The sequence below is a fragment of the Arachis hypogaea genome, chromosome 12 (genome assembly GCF_003086295.3).
Source record: "Arachis hypogaea cultivar Tifrunner chromosome 12, arahy.Tifrunner.gnm2.J5K5, whole genome shotgun sequence".
NCBI classification, from domain to species: Eukaryota; Viridiplantae; Streptophyta; class Magnoliopsida; order Fabales; family Fabaceae; genus Arachis; species Arachis hypogaea.
In genome coordinates this window covers 24,966,989-24,990,444 of record NC_092047.1, presented here as the reverse complement: position 1 = coordinate 24,990,444, position 23,456 = coordinate 24,966,989, and the positions used below count along the sequence as shown (strand labels likewise).

The 23,456-nt window shown below is 36.0% G+C and overlaps 1 protein-coding gene across 1 annotated transcript; it reads right to left on the bottom strand.

The window, feature by feature from the left end:
* Window positions 1-10,457: 10,457 nt before the first annotated feature.
* Window positions 10,458-13,214, bottom strand: LOC112729196 (uncharacterized). Its single transcript, XM_025779526.3, has 2 exons — window positions 12,912-13,214; window positions 10,458-11,935 (listed from the first exon to the last, which is right to left on the bottom strand). Exon 2 carries the CDS (start codon window positions 11,932-11,934, stop codon window positions 11,251-11,253), a length of 684 nt encoding a protein of 227 aa, XP_025635311.3. The 5' UTR covers window position 11,935; window positions 12,912-13,214; the 3' UTR covers window positions 10,458-11,250.
* Window positions 13,215-23,456: the final 10,242 nt, after the last annotated feature.

Sequence of the window (23,456 nt, the reverse complement as noted above, 5' to 3'; positions counted from 1 at the left end):
GTTGATAGAGTGACTGGAGGATAAATATGATTATTGTGAATGACCAATTTGATTGAAAAAATCTTTCAAGGATAAATTTAAAGAATGCCTTATCTTTTAGGGATTAATTTGACTATTATACCTCAAACTAATTAAGCCATAGCCCATAGGCTCATTTTTTTCACGTAGAAATATTATCAATCCCACTAAAGAACCAAGAGGGGTCTAAACAACAATAAACTAACAAATATTTTTAAATTATATTCTATACTAATTAATAACATTAATTGTCATTAATTAGTGGTTATTTGAATTTTTTTTAAAAGATACAAAATTAATGATTATTAATTGCCTCTTCTTACTCTAATTCACCTTTTACCATTTATTACGCAAACACTAATTATTCTTTCCAAAAAAAATTTCGAAACTCCAAAAAACAAAAGCACCAAAACATAAGATAAAGAATCATCTAAATCCTAATGAAAAATATACAAAATATAGGAAAAAGAATCATCCAAAACTAATAAAAAGAATCATCCAAATCCTAAGAAAAAACATACAAAACATAGAAAAAAGAATAATGCAAAACTAATAAAAAGAATCATCCGAAATGTAGAAAAAAGAAACACAAAAAACTAATTAAAAAAATCATTCAAAACCAAATAGGAGGAGGAGAAGAAGAGCCGTAGGGTGCCCGGCGACGACGTCTTGAATGGTGTTGCGTGAACAGTGGGAGGACTCGCGGTGGCGTGTTGCGACGAGTGGAGGAGTCACCATGGATCGGAGTAGTTGATCGCGCGTCGCGAATGGGGACCTAGTGATGGCTGCATCGCGACAGATGGAGAGTTGTGGGGTGTGAGTGGCGAGCGATGGGGAGTCGCGAGCGGCAAGGGTGCATCGAGCGAGCGATGGAGAGTCGCGATGGGACGCGAGGAGGGTGAAGTAGAAGCGCGATGGTGGCTGTCTTTCCTACACGAACGGCAGATGAAGTGGCAGAGAAGGATGCAAGGACGACTGGCGATGGCGCGCGAGGACGAAACCGCGGCAGTGTGGGGCATTGAGAAGAGGGATTAGGATTTGTGGTTTTGTGTGGTGAATGGTGAGTGGAAGTGAAAATAAATTAGGGTAAACTTTGATTAAAAAATGCCATTAATGTCAATTAATCAAATTTTGAATTTGAAAAAATAATTTAAAATTAATCATTATTAATTGAGTTGTTCAATTCTTGGCTGGTGGACACTTAGCTCCCTATACTTCTCCAAGTATTATTGGTGTTTTCAATTAAAATGGGGTGTTTAGTGTATTTGTAGAGATCAGTGGATGTGAAAGTTGGGCAGTTGCAACACGCGGAAGGCGTGCTGACTTAGTGGTGCGGAATTTATAAACCACAAACTAACCAGCAAGTGCACCGACTCGTACCAAGTAATATCTCAGGTGAGTGAGGGTCGATCCGACGAGGATTGATGGACCAAGCAACAATGGTTGAGTGATTCACGACAAGCAGAAAATGGTAATTGGGTTCCAATTGCATTAAATAGTAAATTCAGAGAATTAAATAAGCAAGCAGTAAACGGATTATGAAATATATATGAGAAAACAGTTAAGGTTTCAGAGATGTTTATTTTTCGGATTAACTTTTCTTACCAACGATTTTAATCATGCAAGATTCAATTCATGGCAAACTATATGTGACTAAACCCTAATTCCTTAGATCTTTTTAGTCTCCTCTAACCTTCATCAACCGCCAATTTCTTGGTCACTTGATTCTGATTAGAAGGTAGTTAAGTTCAAAACTAGTTTATATGCCACAGAAACTCTAATTATCCAAATATAAGAGGATTATATGTCATGTATCCCATTAAGTCCAGATAATTAGAAATTTTGGAGAAATTATTTTCAAGCTGTTGTTCAAGTAAATTGCTTTTCCAAGGTTTACAAGAACTCAAATAGAATAAGGGTCATACTTCCGTTCCACCTAGATTCATAAGGTGAAGAACGAAAACAAATTCTTGAAATTAAAATCAAAACAGTACTTAAAATAGAATAATAATAATATCAATCCATACAATAAATAGAGCTCCTAACCTTAACAGTGGAGGTTTAGTTGCTCATGGTTCAGAGAGAAAACTAGGATTTTGAAAAACTGTCAATTGTGGAATGAGGTAAGAGAGAAGAGCCCGAAGGACTGATTCTTTTTCCTTTTTATATCTAATTCTAATTGATGTAAAATATATTTTCTAAAACTAAATAATATCTTTTCCTATTTTAAAATAAACTAAAGTTTAATAAAAAATTAATAAAGATCTTCGTTGCTTGCTTCATCATGCGCTGGGACAATGTCTTGATTCAAGGTTGGTACCTAACTTGCAAAATTCCAAGTTAGGCTCCACCTTGGCTAAACGTTATTGTGGAGTTTGTGGTTCTGGCGCCTAACTTGAGAAATTCCAAGTTAGGCGCCACCTTGACCATACCAAATGTGAAGAAAGTGTATACTATTCTATATCATTAGAAAGCTCTAGAAGTTAGATTTTCAATGCCACTAGAATCACGTCAATTGGACCTCTGTAGCTTAAGTTATTCCCATTGGAGTGCAAGGAGGTTAGAGTTGACAGCATCATTCACTTTCATCTCTTTTTCTATAGAAACTCCATCAAATCCATTCAAATGCTACCTGAAATAAATAGAATTGCACAAAACTTAAAGTAGCATCCATAGTGGCTAAAAGATATTTAAATATTGATTAAACTCAACAATTCGAAAGCAAAGTCACTAGGAAAAGATAGAAAAGATGCTCACACATCACTTAGCACGTGAGGGACGTGTTGTCAATGTATCACATTCTGATTCGTTGGTGATGCAACACGTAGCCTGCATGTTGAGTGCTCTCACTATATAAGCCAAAGTTCAGTACTATTTTATTACGAAGAGGAGAGTTGTTTGAGTGTGTTTTTGGTCGGACGGAGGGGTACTGCAAATTTGATGGTGTATCACAATGGTGAGATTATATGAAATACTCATGAGGGAGTGAGCTTTGCGTGTGAGAATCCAGTTTCATTTGTGGTTCCATACACCGTGATGTTCATGGAGCTTCAGAACGGTCTCTGTCAAAGCATGATGAACGATATATTAAGGAGAGTGAGTAGTATTCTGTACCGAAATTCTATTATAGTATTTGGTGGTCTAATACAGTTTGATATTATTGGTGTGGAATTTTAAAGTCCACAAACTAACCGGCAAGTGCACCGGGTCGTATCAAGTAATACCTCAGGTGAGTGAGGGTCGATCCCACGAGAATTGATAGATCAAGCAACAATGATTGAGTGATTGGCTTAGTCAGACAAGCAGAAAATGGTATTTGAGAGTTCAATAACATTAAACAGTAAATTCAGAGAATTAGAAAGCAAGTAGTAAATGGGTTGTGAAATATATATGAGAAAACAGTTAAGGTTTTGGAGTTGTTTATCTTCCGGATTTCTATTTCTTACCAACTATTTTAATCATGTAAGATTCAATTCATGGCAAACTATATTTGACTAAACCCTAATTCCTTAGTAATTTAGTCTCCTCTAACCTAGTTAACTGCCAATTCCTTGGTCAGTTAATTTCAATTAGAGGTTTAAGCTCAATTCTAGTTTATTAGCCACAGAAACCCTAATTACCCAAATATAAGAGGATTATATGTCATGTATCCCGTTAAGTCTAGATAATTAGTGATTTAGGAAAATTATTTTCAAGCTGTTGTTCAAGTAAATTGCTTTTCCAAGGTTCACAAGAACTCAAATAGAATAAGGGTTATTCTTTCGATCTACCCAAATCTTTAAGATGAAGAACGAAAACGAATTCTTGAAATTTAAATCAAAATATTAATTAAAATAGAAGAGTAACAGTATCAATCCATACAATAAATAGAGCTCCTAACCTTAACAGTGGAGGTTTAGTTGCTCATGGCTCAGAGAGAAAACTAAGATTCAGAAAAACTGTAAATTGTACAATGAGGTGCGTAAAAGAAAAGTGAGCCCGAAGGGTTAAATATTTTCCTTTCTATATTTAATCCTAATTAATGTAAAATATATTTTCTAAAACTAAATAATATATTTTCTTATTTGTAAATAAAATAAAGTTTTAATAAAAAATAAATAATATCTTCATAGCCATCATCAATGTGGACATGGGGACCATTCCTTAGCTAGGATTGGTGCCTAACTTGGGAAATTCCAAGTTAGGCGTGGCATTGGCCGAATGCAATGGAGGATGTTGTGTGATCATGGCGCCTAACTTGGGAAATTCCAAGTTAGGTTCCACCTTGGCTGTGTTCACTTAAAAAAAGTATAGACTATTATATATTGTTGGAAAGATCTAGAAGTTAGCTTTCCAATGCCATTGGAACTGTGTCAATTGGACCTCTGTAGCTCAAGTTATTCTTGTTGGAGTGCAAGGAGGTTAGGGTTGACAACATCATTCACTTTCTTTCTTTTCTGCTACAAAAACTTGTCAAATCCATCCGAATGCTACCTGAAATAAAAAGAATTGCAAACAACTCAAAGTAGCATTCATAGTGACTAAAAAATATTTAAATCTTGATTAAACTTTACCATTCAAATGCAAATTCACTAGGAAAAGATAGAAAAGATGCTCACGCATCACAACACCAAACTTGAACTGTTGCTTGTCCTCAAGCAACTGAAACTAATATAAACTTAGGATGTGAATTTGCATGAGAAGTGAGTGCTCAATTAACTCCTGTCTTTTCTCAAAGTGGGGTTTATACACTGAAGCTCATCCTAGTTTTAGCAGATATCTCACTATCCTTTGAATCTGAGGAAAGTCATTGTCATTTGGAACTAGAATCCGAATAATATTATGAATTCTCTGGCCTTTTTACTTCTGATTAATCCTTGAACACAATAAATTTTCTCTTGTTCTTTTTCTTTGGTGCTTTGCACCTTGAGCCTAGCCGTGAATTTAAATATTTTGTCTCAAACTTTACTTGACACAAAAACACTACAAGCACTGGGGAACTCTCTTTTAGTTCTGATTTTTTTTTTCAGTTACTCCCAGACAGTGGTGCTCAAAGCCTTTGGCATACTCTGTTAAATGCACTTGATCTCGACTCTTAGTGTTATGTCTCAAGGGTTACTTGACACATTCACACCACAAGCATATGGCTAGGAAAATAACTCTTTGAGCTTTTAATCATATTTGACCTTCCTAGCCATTGATGCTCAGAGCCTTGGACCTTGCTTTTCTTTATTTTCTTTTGCTGTTTCTTTTGCTTCAAGAATTAAGCTTTTGTTTACTTCAGAGAATTCATAATAGTCCTCTAAATTCCTGTTCCTCATGCACCAACATCCTTTGATTCAAATTCAAATATGCACTGTTCATATCATGCATTCAGAATCACAGATAATTGATGAAGGAAAAATTTGTCGGTATAGAATTTCTCAATGAAATCTCGTTGCAAGTATAGTTCTAAACCAACAAATAATCCTCAATCAAAATTTAATTTGTTTGTCACAAGAACAAACCCCCAATAAAAATAACTGAAGTATTTAAACCTCGGGTCATCTCTCAAGGAATTGCAGGGAAGTGTTCTTGTTATTGGTTATGGCAAAGTGTTTTTGGGGTTTTGGAATAAGAGACATGAAAAGTAAATGACAAGTGATATATGAGAATTACAATGGTTCGGAAATTTAGCAAAACAATTTCTTCGTTGATAGAATAGTCCAAACAAACAAATAATCTTCTCAATCAAAGTTTAATTTTCAAATCAATAATTAACCGAGAGTAATTCAACCTCGCGTCGTTCTCTCTTGGAATGCAATTAAGAGTGTTACGCTTTCGGTTGTTAAGGGCAAACAGAGTGGTTTCCAAATCAAAGAATGAAGGATTAAAAGAACTAAGTAATAAAAGAACTAAGAGATAATCAAAATTATAATTAATGCAATTAAAGAGAAGATGAGATCAAAACTAGTGAAAATGCTATAAATACAATAAAGAGCCTTGACTTGGGAACAAGAGGACCTAAGGAATCCTATCATGGTCATAACCACAACTATGATAATTATGATGAGTCAATCTCGCTTAATTAACTCCTAATATCGAGGAATAGGTCAAGCAAGCATAATTGACCTTGATCTATAAGTCCTAGCTAACTTACCAAATTAATTGGTAAAAAGCTAGCTTTAATGGAAACAAGAGTCAACTAACTACCCAAGAATTACCACTAAATATTGGGTATCATGACTCTAGTATCCTAGGAACTCAAATCCCAAGCCAAGGTGTGAAAATCTACTCAAAATCTAAAGTTGGCATTTTCACAAACACCTTGTGTGCATAAAAACAAAACATAGAAAATTGCAAAGGAAAATAGAAAACTATAACCAACTACTCACAAAACCATCAATAAACAATCCAACAAACATAAAGAAAGCATGAAACATTAAATTCATCAATCAAAACTTCAAGAAACTCAAAATTACAAATATGAACAAAATAACTTGAACCAAGAGAAAGTAAAAGCAAAAGTGATGGAATTAAAGAGGAAATTAAGAGTACTTACAATTAAAGAAGCAAAATCCAAAATCAAAGGTTGCTATAAAATGCTACAATCAAAACCCTAATTAAAACCCTAAGAGAGCTCTCCCTAATCTACACTACTCCTACTCCTACTATATAAAGAAAAATGTGAAAAATAAAATCTAAGTCCTAATTCTAGCTAATGCCTTCATATGTCTTTAATTCCCTTTGATATAGCACTTCAATTCAGCATCTAACCTTCCAAAATTAGGCCAAAAGTCTTCAGAAATCGCGCATCATGTGTTTCATTAATGAAACCACGTGCAGGGTCCTGTGCGTACGCACACTTTGTTGAATGTTCTCCTGTGCGTACGCACAGAGGGTTGTGTGCATGCACACATGCTAATTTCTTCTTGTGCGCACGCACACTTGTCTGTGTGTGCTTTTCCTTGTTTTCTTCATGTGTTCTCCCTTGTACATGCTTTCTTCCACTTTTGCCTAGCCAATCTTGCCAAAATGACCTGAAATCACTCACAAAACATATCACGGCATCGAATGAAAAGAAAGTGAAATTAAAATTGCTAACTTAAGCACAAAAAACACATGTTTTTACATTTAAGATCAATTTAGGGACAAAACACAAAAGTATGCTATTTTGGTGCTTAAGTGTGAGTTTATGTGATGAAATCCATTCAAATCAAGCTTAAATATATCGCAAAAAAATATGGACTCATTAATTCCCTCACACTTAAATAATAGCATGTCCTCATGCTAAACCAAACAAGGAGAATAATCAAAGGGGTAATCAACTTATTGAATGCAACTATCTATATGCATGCAAGTATACTATATACTATCTATACTATAGTTTCCTATGATTTGGTGAAACCAAACAATCAAATCTCCAAGCAAGAATATAGAAAAATAGGGCCAAGCAAGGAATTAATTTAATGTAACAAAATCTAAAGAATTGATTTAACTCATCAAAATGGAGCAACTTGCAAGAATACATGATAAGAGGTATAGAAACATAGAATTGAGTAATCAAACCCTCACTAGGTGTGTGTACACTCTAATCGCTCGGTGTTTAGGGCAATTCACTCAAGTTTCCTCCTAATCATGCTTTCAAGGAATTACTTTTCATCTAACAATCAACAAGTAATTGATGCATGAATATAATTATCATGAGGACTTTATAGGGTTGTAATGGGGTTAGGGCTAAGGTAGGATAAATATGGCTAAGTGGACTAATTCAATTGAATCCTTGATTAGTTTAGGTATCCAACTCAACCTATATCAATCCAACGACAAAAATTATGCAACCTAACCTTCCTATTCTCACTTTTTCCATACATTCATGTATACTCTTTCATTTAGATCACATATGCATTCCTTATTTGTTTCTTTTCTCTTTGGGGTACCTTTTGTCCCCTTCTTGAGGTTTTTTTTGAAAGCAAGATAAATACATATGGTTCAATAGTTCATACATGAATGCATCTATTTTCCAAAATTTTTAATGAAATACCCAAAACAAATATTTTCATATATTACCAATGTTTCCTAATATTCCCTCACACTTAGATGAAACACAATCCTCAACCTAAGCTAATCAAGGATACAATCCAAGGTAAATTCATGGTTTTCTGCTTAAGATTGTAATGTGGTGATATTATAAATAATGGGGTCAATTAAGACTCAAAAGGGGGTTAACAAAGGTAGATACAAAGGTAAGTCTATATGGGTGAGTGAGTTATGCAAAGATGGCCTCAAATATGCTCAACGCATTCAAATATCAATCATTGGAAATAAAGAATTAAGCAAAACCAAGATCACAATCATAGAAGAGATATAGCACACAATGAACAAAATTAGTGGTTAAAAGGTGTAATGACGATGACCAAAAGCATAGGTTTGGATTTTCACACTAAAAATAGAATTTGTCCGTTGCAAGTATAGTCCAAACCTAACAATTGATCATCAATCAAATTATCATTCTAAAGATTGTCACAATTCAAGACACAATTATAACCGAGAGTATTTAGACTCCCGGGTTGTTCTCCCTAGGAACTAATGCTAATAAGTGCACAATTTTGGCTGCAAGAACAAAGGGGGTTCAATGATGAAAGCAAACAAAATAAAGAGATAAAAGAACTAGACAAAATTGTAATTAATAAACTAATAAAGGAATAAAGAACTATGTATGTAATATGAACAAGTAAAACTATAAAGTGATTGAAAAGTGGTTCAAAACATAAATGAAACCTTGACTTGGGGTGAGTCATGGAATCCCTTCCTTGCCATAACCACAACTATGATAATTATGATGGATTAATCTTACTAAGCCAACCCTCACATCGGAGAGTAAGTTAAATGAGCGTAAGTGTTCTTAACCCACAAATCCTCACTTGTTTGCTAATTACCTTAGCAACAAATTAGCGTTAGTGGGAACAAGAACAATTAATGATCCAAGAATTATCACTAAATGTTGGACATTATGGCTCTAGTAATCCATACACTCATTTTTCCCAAGCAAAGGGGTGAAAATCTACCCCATAACTAAGATTGGCATTTCATCAAACACATAGCGGGCATAAACATAAAATATGGCAAAATTGGAAAAATCATGAAAGATATGAACCATAAATGATCAAAATTAATAAAGACAACTCAAACAAACATAAAATAAGCATCAAACATCAAATTCATTAACTAGAAATCGAAATTGCAAAACTATGTGTATATTGATAAAGAAAGTGAGAATGCAAGAAAGTGTAGAACAAGTGGTGCAATAAGAGAGGAATTAAAGAAATACTTACAATAGGAAAGAAAAAATCCAAAGCCAAAATTGAAGTATAAAATGCTACATTGAAAACCTAATTAAAATCCTAAGAGAGAAAACCTAAGACTAAACTACCCTAAAACTACTCCTAAAAACTCTCCTATCAAGTATGGTAGTGTATGTTATGATATATGGTTGCTTTCCCCTTCAAATATGCTCCAAAGCCTTCAAAAATGGGCAAAAAAGCCCCCAAAATGCGAGTTCACTTGACTTTTTAATGGAGGCATGCGCTGGTACCTGTGCGGACGCACATGTCTGTGCTTGGGCGCAGATGCTGATTTTCCTCCTGTGTGTGGGCATAGGTCCTGTGCGGACGCACAGGTCCTGATTTCCATTCTGCCCTGAGCATGGCCACAGCCTGTGCGTGGGGACAAGTTCTGACTTTGACCCCTGTGCGTGGGCACAGAAGGTGTGCGGACGCACAGGCTGAAATGCTTTTCTCGTTTATTTTTTTCATCTTTTCTCCCTTTTTGCATGCTTCCTTCCACTTCTACCAAACTATTCTTAGCTCTATGACCTAAAATCACTCAACAAACATATCACGGCATCGAATGGAATAAAAGTGAGATTAAATTGCTCAATTTAAGCACAAAAAAACATGTTTTAACATTTAGGCTCAATTTAGGAATCAAACACAAAAGTATGCTATTTTGGTGAATAAGTGTGAGTTTCTGTGATGAAATACATCCAATTATAGCCAAAATATATCATCAAATATGGATTCATCATGTAACCACTCATTCAAGCTAAAAAACTCACAAGGTATTTGTTCTTTCCTCTTCTATGTTCCATAAAAATCATTCAAGCAAGTGTAAAAATAATTTTCCAAATCAATTCAATAGAATGCCCTTAAAACAAAATTCTTGAAAATTTTTGTTGTTTTTCACCAAAATTATTTCTTATATGTATGTATGATGTTATGATGGATGCAAAATTTTCAAAATTTCCTAGTTCTTTTTCTAATTTTCAACAACCAAAAATTAACATGAACAATTAGGATAAAAATTGAACTAGGCACATGCAATTCACATCATTCAATCACAATCAATATCTATAAGCTATATATCAAGCAAAATAAAGTGGAAAATATATATAAACCATAATAAAAATGAAATGCTAAAGATAAGCTGGAAGCAACTAATATATGCACAAACTAAAGTACTAAAGTGTAGTGTATAAGACAAAATATTAGAATTATCCACAAAAAGCAAAATAAAAACTGAAAATAAACTAAATGACAAGTGTTGAGAAAAGAATTTTTACACCCAAAAATAGAAGATCCTCCCCCACACTTAAATGGTTGCACAGTCCTCCGTGCTAAAAGAATCGAATCGGGGGTGGTCAACTCTGGGAAGCTCCACCGTCTGGTGGCGGTGGATGCTGGTGTCGCTAATACACAATAATCGCTCGGGTAGGCTCTGTGGTGGTCTCAGCTGCTGGCTCTTGGACGGCCTGGTCAGATGGCTCTGTTGGCTGCTCAGCTCTCTCCTCAGCTCTGTCAACTGCTGGCTCCTCTACTGCCGCCTCCTTGATCTCAGCCTCAAGCTCTGGTGTATCCGAAGGAGGTGGCCCAGGGTCTCTACCCTCAAACTTTGCCACAATCCACTGAAAACGATGCGCATTGTGGCGCTCATAGCGGTGGAGGGTCTGAAGAATCTCCCGACCCAACTCATAAGGTGTCTGAAGTTGAGGTGTATGTGCGGACGGTGCAGTAGGTGCTGAGGGCTCTGATGATGATGGCGGCTCTGTGGTCTTCCTCTTCTTTTGAGGCGGCCCATCATATTCCCCGTATGGCAGGTACGGGTGTTTGCTGACATAGACAGATGTCCGATTTGTCAGACGTCTCTCCACCCTAGACAAAGTAGCTAATCTGGTGATCATCGAAGGGAAGAGAATGTTGTACTTCTGTTGTTGGGTCACCTTCCACATCGAGTCTCTGATAAGGGGAAGAACAAAGATCCTCTTCCCCTCCAGAATACCCAAAGAAGCACGGCCACACGAACGCGAATATGAGTAGCATGCGTGCTCAGCAAGATGTAGTCGGCAATGATCTGCTGCCAGATCCTCGCCTCTAGAGTTAGGTCGGAGCACGCAATGCTTAGTGGGACCGTATTCTCGCTGCTGCTGTATTCCCATCGGGCCTCTGGTAGCCCAATCTTCTTCAGAACAATGTCCAATGAAAGCTTGCCTGATGTCAAGTCCTTCACTATTTTAGGGTAAGCATCATTGGCCGGAGAAATATGCGGAATCTGCAAGAGGGTCTCTAAAGCATGGTCAGAGGTGTCTAGTGTGACACCTCTCAGAAAAACAGTGGTGGTCTCTCTCTTCAGTAGATTTTCGTAGAATTCTTTGACCTGGTGTTCATTAATTTCCACCGGGTCTAATTCTATGAACTTCCACTGGCAGAAATTGAGTCTATTATGAATGAGTTTCGCATATTTATCCGGTACATTGAGCTTCCTTTCATAGTGAAAGGCTTTGTTTTCTAATTTTTTGTATTGCTCTTGGGCCGTTTCATTGACGAAAGTGTCCGATTGAGTGCTTAGACGTGTAGGAGGAGGAGCCGAAGGGTTGGCTTTCCCCTTTTCTTTGCGAGGCATCCTGAAAAAGACAAAAAAAGAATACAGCTCAGGAGAAACAGATAGAAATCACAAAACAAAGAGGAAATAGTCAAACCATGCATATTAGAGCCGATAAGATAAACAGAGACTTAATTGAAGAAAACATAATCAAAAGAAGTAATATGCTCAAAGGAAACGTAGTTTTCCACAATCAAGCAACCTACGTAACAATTAAAGGAATAATTTGAAAATCAAAGCAAAAACAACTTAGGTATAATCAATGCAAGTGAATTGAATCAAGACTTGGGTATTGCAAATTTTGTCTTGAAGTTGAAAGACTTAGCAAAAATTGGCACAAAGGCAATAATCAAGTCAAAAATGAAAGCATGTGCCTACTCATGTTAAAAAGATAGAGAATAATCACATACACAACTCTTGTTCAAAGCAATAATTGATTGAAATCAGATTGTATTGCTAAAAAAAATAAATTCAAAGAACAAGTTGTGGTATATGATCATTTATGTTCAAAAACATATGAGTAAGCAATTCAGTCAATCCACTAACACAACATGATATGCACTTATAATACACCAAACAGATTACAAAATCTGTAAGTTCAAGGTCAGTTTGGTGTTTAAACTAGGTCCACATTTAGTGCATAATCAGAATTCATGATCAATCATCCAAATTGACATAAAACTGCACAAGTATTAATAAAAATGCCAAATGAAAACAAAATTCAAAGCCCATGTTGATCAGACAAGAGAATCGAATAAAAAATACTCATTCAGGTAATATATCAAGCAGGTTGTGTGCAGGAATTTCAGGCAGCATTCTTAGCTCATTTTCATCATCAATCAACCCAGAAAATTCAAAACAATCAGCCAACAACAGTATTCAATCCAGAAACACAGGAAGTCATCTAACCTAAGGCCTCCTAATCACTAAAAAGCAGAATCCAAATGCAATGAAAAATAAAGAAAGTAAAACAAAAACAGGGAGAAAATGAAAGTAACCTGCGCTGAGGAAGAAGAAGGGCGAAGAAAGCGGGGCGAGGCGGAGGTTGCAGCGGCACAGAAGTTCGCTGCTGTTGGTGGCTGCTCACCGGACTGAGGGTTGTGAAAGGAGACTTGGCGTGGGCCCTAGTTGCTGTCACGGAGACAGGGTTTTGCCCAGAGAGGAAGTGAAATGATGAAAGAGGAAATGGAGAGGAAAGAGAAGAAGGAAGAGAGAGAGAGAGTGGGCGAAGGTGGTCACTAGTGGTGGCGTTGTAGTTGGACGGAGGTGGCTGGGGTTGGGTGGTGGTTTGGGTGGTTAGGGTTGTGGTTCAGAGAAGAAGTGAAGAAGAAAGGGTTTGAAGTGAAGATGAAGCGTGATTAATCTCCCCTTTTTGAATTAACATTCGAAAAGGGGCTTGTGCGTACGCATAAGTATTATGCGGATGCACACTAGAGAAAATGGGGTTATGTGTGTGCACAGCAGCGTGCGAGTGCTACGAACAGAAGATAATTTGGTGTCTGTGCATACGCACAAAAGAAGAAGGAAATGGTGTTCCTACGCACAAAGGGTGCGTGTGCTGCGAACAGAGAGGTTGTGCGTGCGCACACACAGGAGGATTTTCCTTTTTTTTTTTTATTTTACAAAAGGGTAGTATAGGGGTGAGTGTGCGTGTGCACAACAGGTGTGCATACGCATGGAAAGAAAATTAGATAGAGTGCATGCGCACAAGTGGTGCGAGTGCTGCGAACAGAAGGGGCTTTTTTGGAGTGTGTGCGCGCACAGGGCTGTGCGTGCGCACAAATGATGAAAAACAGGGAACGTGTGCGCGCGCACAAGTACGTGCGTATGCATAGGACTCTATTTCTGCAAAATTTTTAGTGCCTTAATGGCACCAACATGACTTCCAAAACAGGTTTTCAAGCCCCAAAACATGCCAAAACTCCAAAAACACATTATTCCATCAAAATTACCTAACTAACATCAAAATGCAACTAAGCTATACTAAGCAACATAACCATTTATTCAAGAATTAAAAGCTAAGAGAGAGAGGGTTAGAAGGATATTACCATGGTGGGGTATCTCCCACCTAGCACTTTGGTTTAAAGTCCTTAAGTTGGACTTGTTGAGGAGATTGTTGTTAGGGTGGTTTGTGTTTCCACTCCTCTTTGAATCTCCAACCAAATTTGCTCTTGATTTGACCTCCGGGGTCCCAAATGAATTGCATCAAACTCTTGAAAGATTCCATGCTAGCAACTAGGATCCATAAGTGTTGACTCTTGAAACCAATGCTCGGATCCCATACTCTAGTCTCTTGTTCATCTTCTTGTTGATCTTCATTGTTGCACTTAGATGAACAATTTCTTGAATCACCATTAACACACTTATACACTTTCCGAAATCCACTAAATTGACTCTTGCACCATAATTGAGCTCCAAATGTTAAATTGGCTTCTTTGATGAACTTTCTATCTCCTTGCCAATTGACATTATTCTCTCTACTATCCACTACTCCAAGAAGGTTTTGAAGTTGGCAAAATTTTTACCCACTCAATTTGCTCTTGTGTATGTACCTTCACTTCTTGGTAGCTAAAATATTCCTTAATCTCCTCTAAATCTTCCTTATCATCACTGAAGTAAAAAACTGGAGGTTGTGTGAAGTCCACATCAACATCGCCTTCAAATTCAATCAAGGGAACTTCATCATCTTCTTCTTGATTTTGCAATTCTTCATTCACTCTACACTTTGCACTTAACTCCACACATTCATCCACTAGAAGTTCTTGGTTGTGGCATGAACGCAATGAAGCTAACCGGTCAAGAGTTTCCGCTAAGGTAGACATGACTTGCTCTTACTTCTTCTGAAACTCTTGTTGTTCTTGAATGAGCATGAAAAATGCTTCTTGTGTGACTTGATCCATATATAAAGATGAAAATTGAGGTGATGAAGGTTTACAATCAAACTCATAAGGATGAGGGTTATGGTTTTGTATGTAGTGATGTGATGGTGTATAGAATTGGTGACTAAAAAAGAAAGTGTTTGGGTTCCATTGGGTTACACTATGGTAATGGTGTGAAAAAGTCATAAAAATAATATAAACAAAACCTACTAACAAAAGCAATCAAACAACCAAAAAGTAATATTTACACTATTAACATATTTACAACAACCAAAAGATAGCGCTCAATTGCATTCCCCGGCAACGGCACCAAAAACATGATAGATGAGAATTATGATGGTTCGGAAATTTAGCAAAATAATTTCTTCGTTGATAGCATAGTCCAACCCAACAAATAATCCTCTCAATCAAAGTTTAATTTTCACATCAATAATTAACCGAGAGTAATTCAACCTCAGGTCATTCTCACTTGGAATGCAATTAAAAGTGTTACGCTTTCGGTTGTTAAGGGCAGACAGAGTGGTTTCCAAATCAAAGAACGAAGGATTAAAAGAACTAAGTAATAAAAGAACTAAGAGATGATCAAAATTATAATTAATGCAATTAAAGAGAAGATGAGATCAAAACTAATAAAAATGCTATAAATGCAATAAAGTGCCTTGACTTGGGAATAAGAGGATCTAAGGAATCCTATCATGGTCATAACCACAACTATGATAATTATGATGAGTCAATCTCGCTTAATTAACTCCTAACATCGAGGAATAGGTCAAGCAAGCATAATTGACCTTGATCCATAAGTCCTAGCTAACTTACCAAATTAATTGGTAAAAAGCTAGCTTCAATGGAAACAAGAGTCAACTAACTACCCAAGAATTACCACTAAATGTTGGACATCATGACTCTAGTATCCTAGGAACTCAAATCCCAAGCCAAGGTGTGAAAATCTACTCAAAATCTAAAGTTGGCATTTTCACAAACACCTTGTGTGTATAAAAACAAAACATAGGAAATTGCAAAGGAAAATAGAAAACTATAACCAACTACTCACAAAACCAATAACAAACAATCCAACAAACATAAAGAAAGCATGAAACATTAAATTCATCAATCAAAACTTCAAGAAACTCAAAATTACAAATATGAACAAAATAACTTGAACCAAGAGAAAGTAAAAGCAAAAGTGATGGAATTAAAGAGGAAATTAAGAGTACTTACAATTAAAGAAGCAAAATCCAAAATCAAAGCTTGCTATAAAATGCTACAATCAAAACCCTAATTAAAAACCCTAAGAGAGCTCTCCCTAATCTACACTACTCCTACTCCTACTATATGAAGAAAAATATGAAAAATAAAGTCTAAGTCCTAATTCTACCTAATGCCTTCATATGTCTTCAATTCCCTTTGATATAGCACTTCAATTCAGCATCTAGCCTTCCAAAATTGGGCCAAAAGCCCTTAGAAATCGCGCATCATGTGTTTCATTAATGAAACCACGTCAGGGTCCTGTGCGTATGCACACTTTGCTAAATGTTCTCCAGTGCGTACGCACAGAGGGTTGTGCGCACGCACACATGCTAATTTCTTTTTGTGCGCACGCAAACTTGTCTGTGTGTGCTTTTCCTTGTTTTCTTCATGTGTTCTCCCTTGTACATGCCTTGTTCCACTTTTGCATAGCCAATCTTGCCAAAATGACCTGAAATCACTCACAAAACATATCACGGCATCGAATGGCATGAAAGTGGAATTAAAATTGCTAACTTAAGCACAAAAAAATGCATGTTTTCACATTTAAGATCAATTTAGGGACAAAACACAAAAGTATGCTATTTTGGTGCTTAAGTGTGAGTTTATGTGATGAAATCCATTCAAATCAAGTTGAAATATATCGGAAAATATGGATTCATCAATAAGAAAGTAAATGAAACTCAAATGATAAGAAGGTCTTGGCAAGGGTTGATGGTTAAGGATCTTTATCCTCGTCACTAACCACAACATGATAATTGCAAGGATCAATCTCATTAAGTCATCCTCTAACAAGTGAAGGAAAGTCAAATGAGCTTTATCTATCCTAATCCATAAGTCCTAGCCACCTCACTAATTAACTTAGTGGAAGCCAAAGTCAATGGACACCAATAATCAATCATTTGGACATTAGCAACTCAAGTTCACCTAAGTTACCATCCCAAGCCAAGAACACAAAAATCTACTCTAACATCCTTCCAAGCATTTTATCAAACACTTGGAAGGCATAAAAGGAAAGCTTGGTAAAAGTGCAAGAATAATAAATCTACCAACTACCAAAGCAAGGAAACAATAACAACAACTCAATTAAACAACAATAAAGGAACATGAAACAAAAATTGTATTAAAGGAAAACCTAAATCTAACAAAGAGTTCGTAAACTTAAAAGAGGCATAAAAGAGAAATTAACAAGAGGAAACTAGAGAATTAAACTACTAGAGCATGGAAATGTAAAAGAAACAAGATGAGAACAAGAAATTAAACTTAGATCTAAGAGAAATTAACCTAATCTTAACCTAATTCTAGAGAGAAGAGAGAGCTTCTCTCTCTAGAAACTAACTAAAGCATGGTGAAAAACTCCACTAATTGCTCCCCCCTGACCCATCTTAAATTTTGCATGTAATAGCCTCTGAAATGAGTTGGATTTGGGCCTGGGAAGCTCAAAAATTGCCCCCAGCATTTTCACTTTAATGAGGTCGCGTGCGAGCTGTGATGCGTATGCATGGGCTACGCGTGCGCGTCGTCTGGCGTTTTGCTTCTCACGCGTACACGTCATCTCACGGGTACACGTCGCCTGGACAACCTCATTTTTATGCGTGCCCATCTGTCACGCGTGCGCATCGATGTATGCACTCCAAATCCTTGATTTTCCATGAATTCTCCACTTTGCATGCTTTTCTCTTCACTCCTTTGATCCATTCCTAGCCTTTTCAACCTGAATTCACTAACAAATACATCAAGGCATCTAGTGGAATTAAAGGTGAATTAAAATTAGAAAATTAAAGGCTTAAAAAGCATGTTTTCACTCTTAAGCACAAATTAGGAGAAAGTCATGAAACCATGCCATTTCAGTGAATAAATGTGAAAAAAGTTGATAAAATTCCCTAAATTAAGCATAAAATAAACCACAAATTGGGGTTTATTAATAATACCACCATATTTAAATAAATAAGACTACTCTTAAGCATAGACTCAATTTCTCATGCAGTACATCACTTCTTTTTTTTTTTTTTAGATTCAAGCTCAGTGAGAGGTACATGAGACAACTTTTTTAAAACTAAAAGAAAATAGCAGAATGAAAAATAATAGAATTAAACTAGAACCTAGGAGTTAAAATTACTAGAAATCATGCAGACATTCAAACAAAACAGTAGAAAACAGGAATATAACATAATAAGAACGGAAGAAAATAGAATGAAAGGAACTCAACCACCTCAGTTATTCTGGTGACCATTTCATTCCTCAGGTTGTCCTCCTCCATGAAGATGATCCACCTCCCTTTGGTGTCACTAATGATAAGGTAAACGTAGAGTGCGCTCTACAACACCAAACATAAAAGTTTGCTTGTCCTCAAGCAAAGAAAAACTGAAAAAGGGGGACATAAAAAAAACGTATGGAGGAGAAAAAACAAATATTAATGCAAAAGAATTCGAAAATGATAAAAGGACAAGAAAGATAAAAATTAAAACTTTATTATTATATATATATATATATATATATATGTATTTATTTATTTATTTATTTTATTGTATTTTTTGAGGGGGGTATATATATATAGGAGGGGGTGGGGTATATATATAGGGAAAAAGGGGGGGAGGGTGATAAACCACTATTTTATGGTTTATCTTGTGCTCAATTGAGTGGATTTTATCAACTCTTTACCCACTTATTCATACTATTTGCATGGTTTTACATTTGCCTTCCTGATTATGTGCTTTGATTGAAAACATGCTTCTCTGGCCTTTAAATTACTAATATTAATCCTCTCTCATTACCATTAGATACCTTGATATGTGTGTTAAGTGATTTCAGAGATTACAGGACAGGAATGGTTCAGAGGATGGAAAGGAAGCATGCAAAAGTGGAAGGAATACAAGAAGCTGGAGAAATTGTTAAGCTGTCCAGCCTGACCTCATCGCACTCAAACGGCTATAACTTTAGCTATAGAGGTCCAAACGACGCGGTTCTAGTTGCGTTGGAAAGATAATGTCCAGGACTTAGATTTGATATATAATATGCCATAGTTTCCCTGATGCTAGCCAACGCGACCGCGTGCTCCCTGCGGCCGCGTCGCAGTGACGGAAATCAGCGTGTTTGAATTCTTCTCCAGCGATTTCTAGGCTGTTTCTGACCCAGTTTGCGGCCCAGAAAACATAGATTAGAGGCTATAAAGTGAGAGAATGCATCCATTCATAAACAGGCTTTCATATTCACAATTTTAGGAGTAGATGTAGTTTTTAGAGAGAGAGGTTCTCTCCTCTCTCTTAGGATTAGGATTTATGACTTCTCTTAGTTTTAGGAGTGACTCTCAATCCTAGGTTCAATGTCCTTTTATTTATTTTCTCAATTTTGTTTATGACTCTTTATGTTTAGATTGATTTTCTATTTAATATATTTTGAGGTATTTCATATTTATGATTGCTCTCTTTAATTTATGTTACTGTTACATCCCATCTGAAGGCATTTTTATTCTAGTAGATTTACTTTTCCCCTTTTGGTTTTGGTTAAGAAATCAGTAACTCAGGAGTTATCCAATTCAACAGCATAATTGATAATTGTTATCTTTCCAATTGAGTTGAACTTCAATAATCCCAATATTTTCTTAGGAAATAAATAGGATTCGAAGATCAAACCAATTTGTCCCTTGACTTTCCTTTGCTTTAGTAAAGGTTAACTAAGTGGAATTAAAATTCAACTTTCATTATTATTGATAAGGGTAACTAAGTCTGGACTTCCAATTTCTTATACCTTGCCAAGAGATTTTATTATTATTATTTTATTTTACTTGTCATATAACATATTCCCTCCTTACTTCCAAAATCCCCAATTTACAATCTTCATAACCAATAATAAGAACATACTTCCCTGCAATTCCTTGAGAAGACGACCCGAGGTTTGAATACTCGGTTATCAATTTCAAAGGGGTTTGTTACTTGTGACAACCAAAACGTTTGTAAGAAAGGTTGATTGCTTGGTTTAGTAACTATACTTGCAACGAGTATTTACCATAACTTCTAAACCATCAATCTTCCGCTCTTTTAAAATGGCGCCGTTGCCGGGAAATTGCAAACGTGTGCCTTATTATTGGTTATTGTAAATATTTAAAAAAAAAAAAAATCAATTTTCAATTTTCAATTTTAAAAAAATTCAATTTTCAAAATTTAAAATTCAAATTTAAAAAAAAATTCAATTTTAATCTTCAAATTTCAATTTTAAAAATTCAAAATTCAAATTTTAATTTTCAAATTCAAAAATTTGAATTTCAAATTTGCTTTTATTTTTGTTTTTAAATTTTTATTAACTAACTATGAGTTCTCACCACTCTCGCTTCAAGTTTGATTCCAATGTTGTTGTTAGGAATGGAAACTATAATGAGAACAGGCATCAAGGTTGGAAGAATCAAAGCTGGGAGGAGCCACAAGGATTTGATCAACCCTCATGGCAACAACCACCTCCAATGGACTATCAACAACCATTCTGTGATGCATATCAAGGCAATGGCTATGGTGAGCAATCTTTTGATTATCAACAACCACCACCATACACCTATGAACCCCCTCCTCAACATAACTTTGGACCACCAAACTCACAATCCCCTTTCTGCCATTCACCTCCATATGACCCTAACCCTCAACCACCATACCAACCACCTTATGAGCCATATGAACCATATATAGAACCACCTCAATTCCAACCCAATTACTCACAAGAACCACCACTTCAATATTCACCATCTCCATATCCATCAATCCAAGAGCACTATGATCCTATTTATGAAAGCCGAGTGCATCAAGAGACAAAGGATCGTTTCAAGAAAATAGTGGATCGATTTTAGGCAACCATCCGTCAATTGGAACAAGCGATAAATCAATTAGCTTCCCGACGTTAGGACACTCAAGGAACCCTCATGGCTTCATGTGGGCAATCTAATGAAGAACGTAGCATGAAGGAGATACTAGAAACTCCAGTGAACAGTACAGAGCATGACTTTGTACTGGAACAAGTGGAGGAGGCCGGAATTATTGAAGAAGAAGAAGTGGTTGAAGACTTAGGAGATGCAGAACCTCCATGGAAAAGTCCAGTCATAGAACCCCCTTTCAAGACGTTTGAAATCGATGCTGAGGAGGGTGTACAACCTCCAAGGTATATCACAGTTGAAGACTTGGAAGAGGTTGATCAAGAGATGGAGATTCAAGAAGAAGAAGCACAACCTCCCATGCCCTTGGAAAGCAATGAAAAGGTGATTGAATTGGAAGAAAGCTACCAAGAGGAAGAGGTTGAAATTGAAGAAGCTTGCAAAGAGGTGGTAATTATCAGAGAAGAGCACAGGGGAGTGGAGCTTGCAATTTCATTAAAAATACCTCCCCCTAAGTTGCCATCATCCTTCACAACATTCAAGTGGGTAAAATTCATATCCCTTAGCTTTCTAATTCCACTTGAATATGGGCTACTAGAGACGGATGGTCAACTTAGAACTCTTTGTGGCATTAAGAGTAAGAGGAAGATGGTTAGTGGTAAGAACTGTCCTGCAAAGTTCATTATGGTTGGAAGCTTTAAGTTTAGACGCAAAGGTTGGTGTAGAGCTCAACTGAATGGGTCTAGGAAGTTGTTTGGCCGCTTTAGTGAGAATTCAGATTGCTTGCCACTCGGAAGGGAAGCGGAAGACGTTTACATGGGGAGACAGACAAGTCCATCTGCACAATCCTTCGAGAAAAGCAACAGTTGAAACAACCCGTCCACCTGCAAATCTCAGCATGCACCGAGGACGGTGCAATCTTTAAGTGTGGGGAGGTCGATACCGATCTCCATGGGTTAGTACTTTCTTGTCTCAACACCAATATTTAAATTTTCTTTTTAGGTTAGTTGTTGCATTTGCATGTTTGTTTGATTTTTGTGCATTTAGTTACTACTTGGTTGAAGTAATATTTTCTTTTTCAAGAAATTTTATAGCATTTCACTAATTTGAAAAATTTTTGTGTTAAATTTGTTTGAAGTTGTATTTGGAACATGGTTTTTGAGCCAAAGAACACACAACCTGTGAGATTTTGAGCTTATTTACATGGTTACATTATTTAACCATAAATTTTTATTCCTGTGTGTTTCCTTCTCTATGATTGTAATCTATATTTTGTTCCAACCTATATGTCTATTATTTAGTGTATTTACATGCTTGCATATGATTGATGCCATTGTTTGATTTTAGCTCACTTATCCCAAATAAGCCTACCCTTTAAATCACCCTCGTCAGCCACTTTGAGCCTTTCAATCCCCATTTGTTCTATATTCTACCACATCACTAGCCTTAAGCGGAAAACAAATTAATTATCCCAATTGAATCTTTAGTTAGCTTAAGATAGTGTGTTAATTAAGTGTGGAGAAACTGTGGAAACTTGGGTTAATAAGGGAATGTATCATGTTTCTAATTTTGAATATTGGAAAATTTGGGTACCTACTCATGTAAAACAGAAAATTAAAAATTCCATATGCATTGATATGTTATTCTAGTTTTTATGTCTCTCTAAAAAAATAAATAAATAAAATAAAAAAAGAGAGAGAAAAAGAAAAAAGAAAAAAAATATATAATATAAATAAATAAATAAATAAGGGGACAAAATTATCCCAATGTTAAGTTAATAAAAGATCAATGCATATGTGATAAAATTAAAGAAAAAATTGATTCATGAGTATGTAATGCAAAAGTGGGAATTATGGGTAGCTAGGCATGAATTTAAAAGTATATAGAATATATGTATATTAGGTGAGAGCTTAGGTTAATTGAAGATTCATATTATAGCTCACTTGGCCATACATATATCCTTACCTTTACCTCAGCCCCATTACAACCTTGAAAAGACCTCATGATGTTTGCATTGGTACATTAAATATTTGTTGATTGGTTAGATGAAGAACAAGGTTTAGAAAGCATGACTAGAGAAGAGTAGAGTGAATAACCCTATACACTTGAGAGATTAGAGTGATATACACTACCAGTGAGGGTTCAATGCTTGATTATGTGTTCCTTGCTTTCATGAGCTATCTTCTTACAAGTTTACTTGTCTTTTATTGTATAATTTGAATTAGTGAAATCTGGTTTATGTTTGTCTTGAAGAGCTTATTTACTTTTAACCAAGTAGATAGAAACATCTTAGCATGTAGTTGCATTCATATAGATAGGTTGCATTTCATACTTTCTTACATTCCTCTTTATCTCTTATAGCTTCTCTTGAGCTTAGCATGAGGACATGCTAATGTTTAAGTGTGGGGAGGTTGATAAACCACTATTTTATGGTTTATCTTGTGCTCAATTGAGTGGATTTTATCAACTCTTTACCCACTTATTCATACTATTTGCATGATTTTACATTTGCCTTTCTGATTATGTGCTTTGATTGAAAACATGCTTCTCTGGCCTTTAAATTA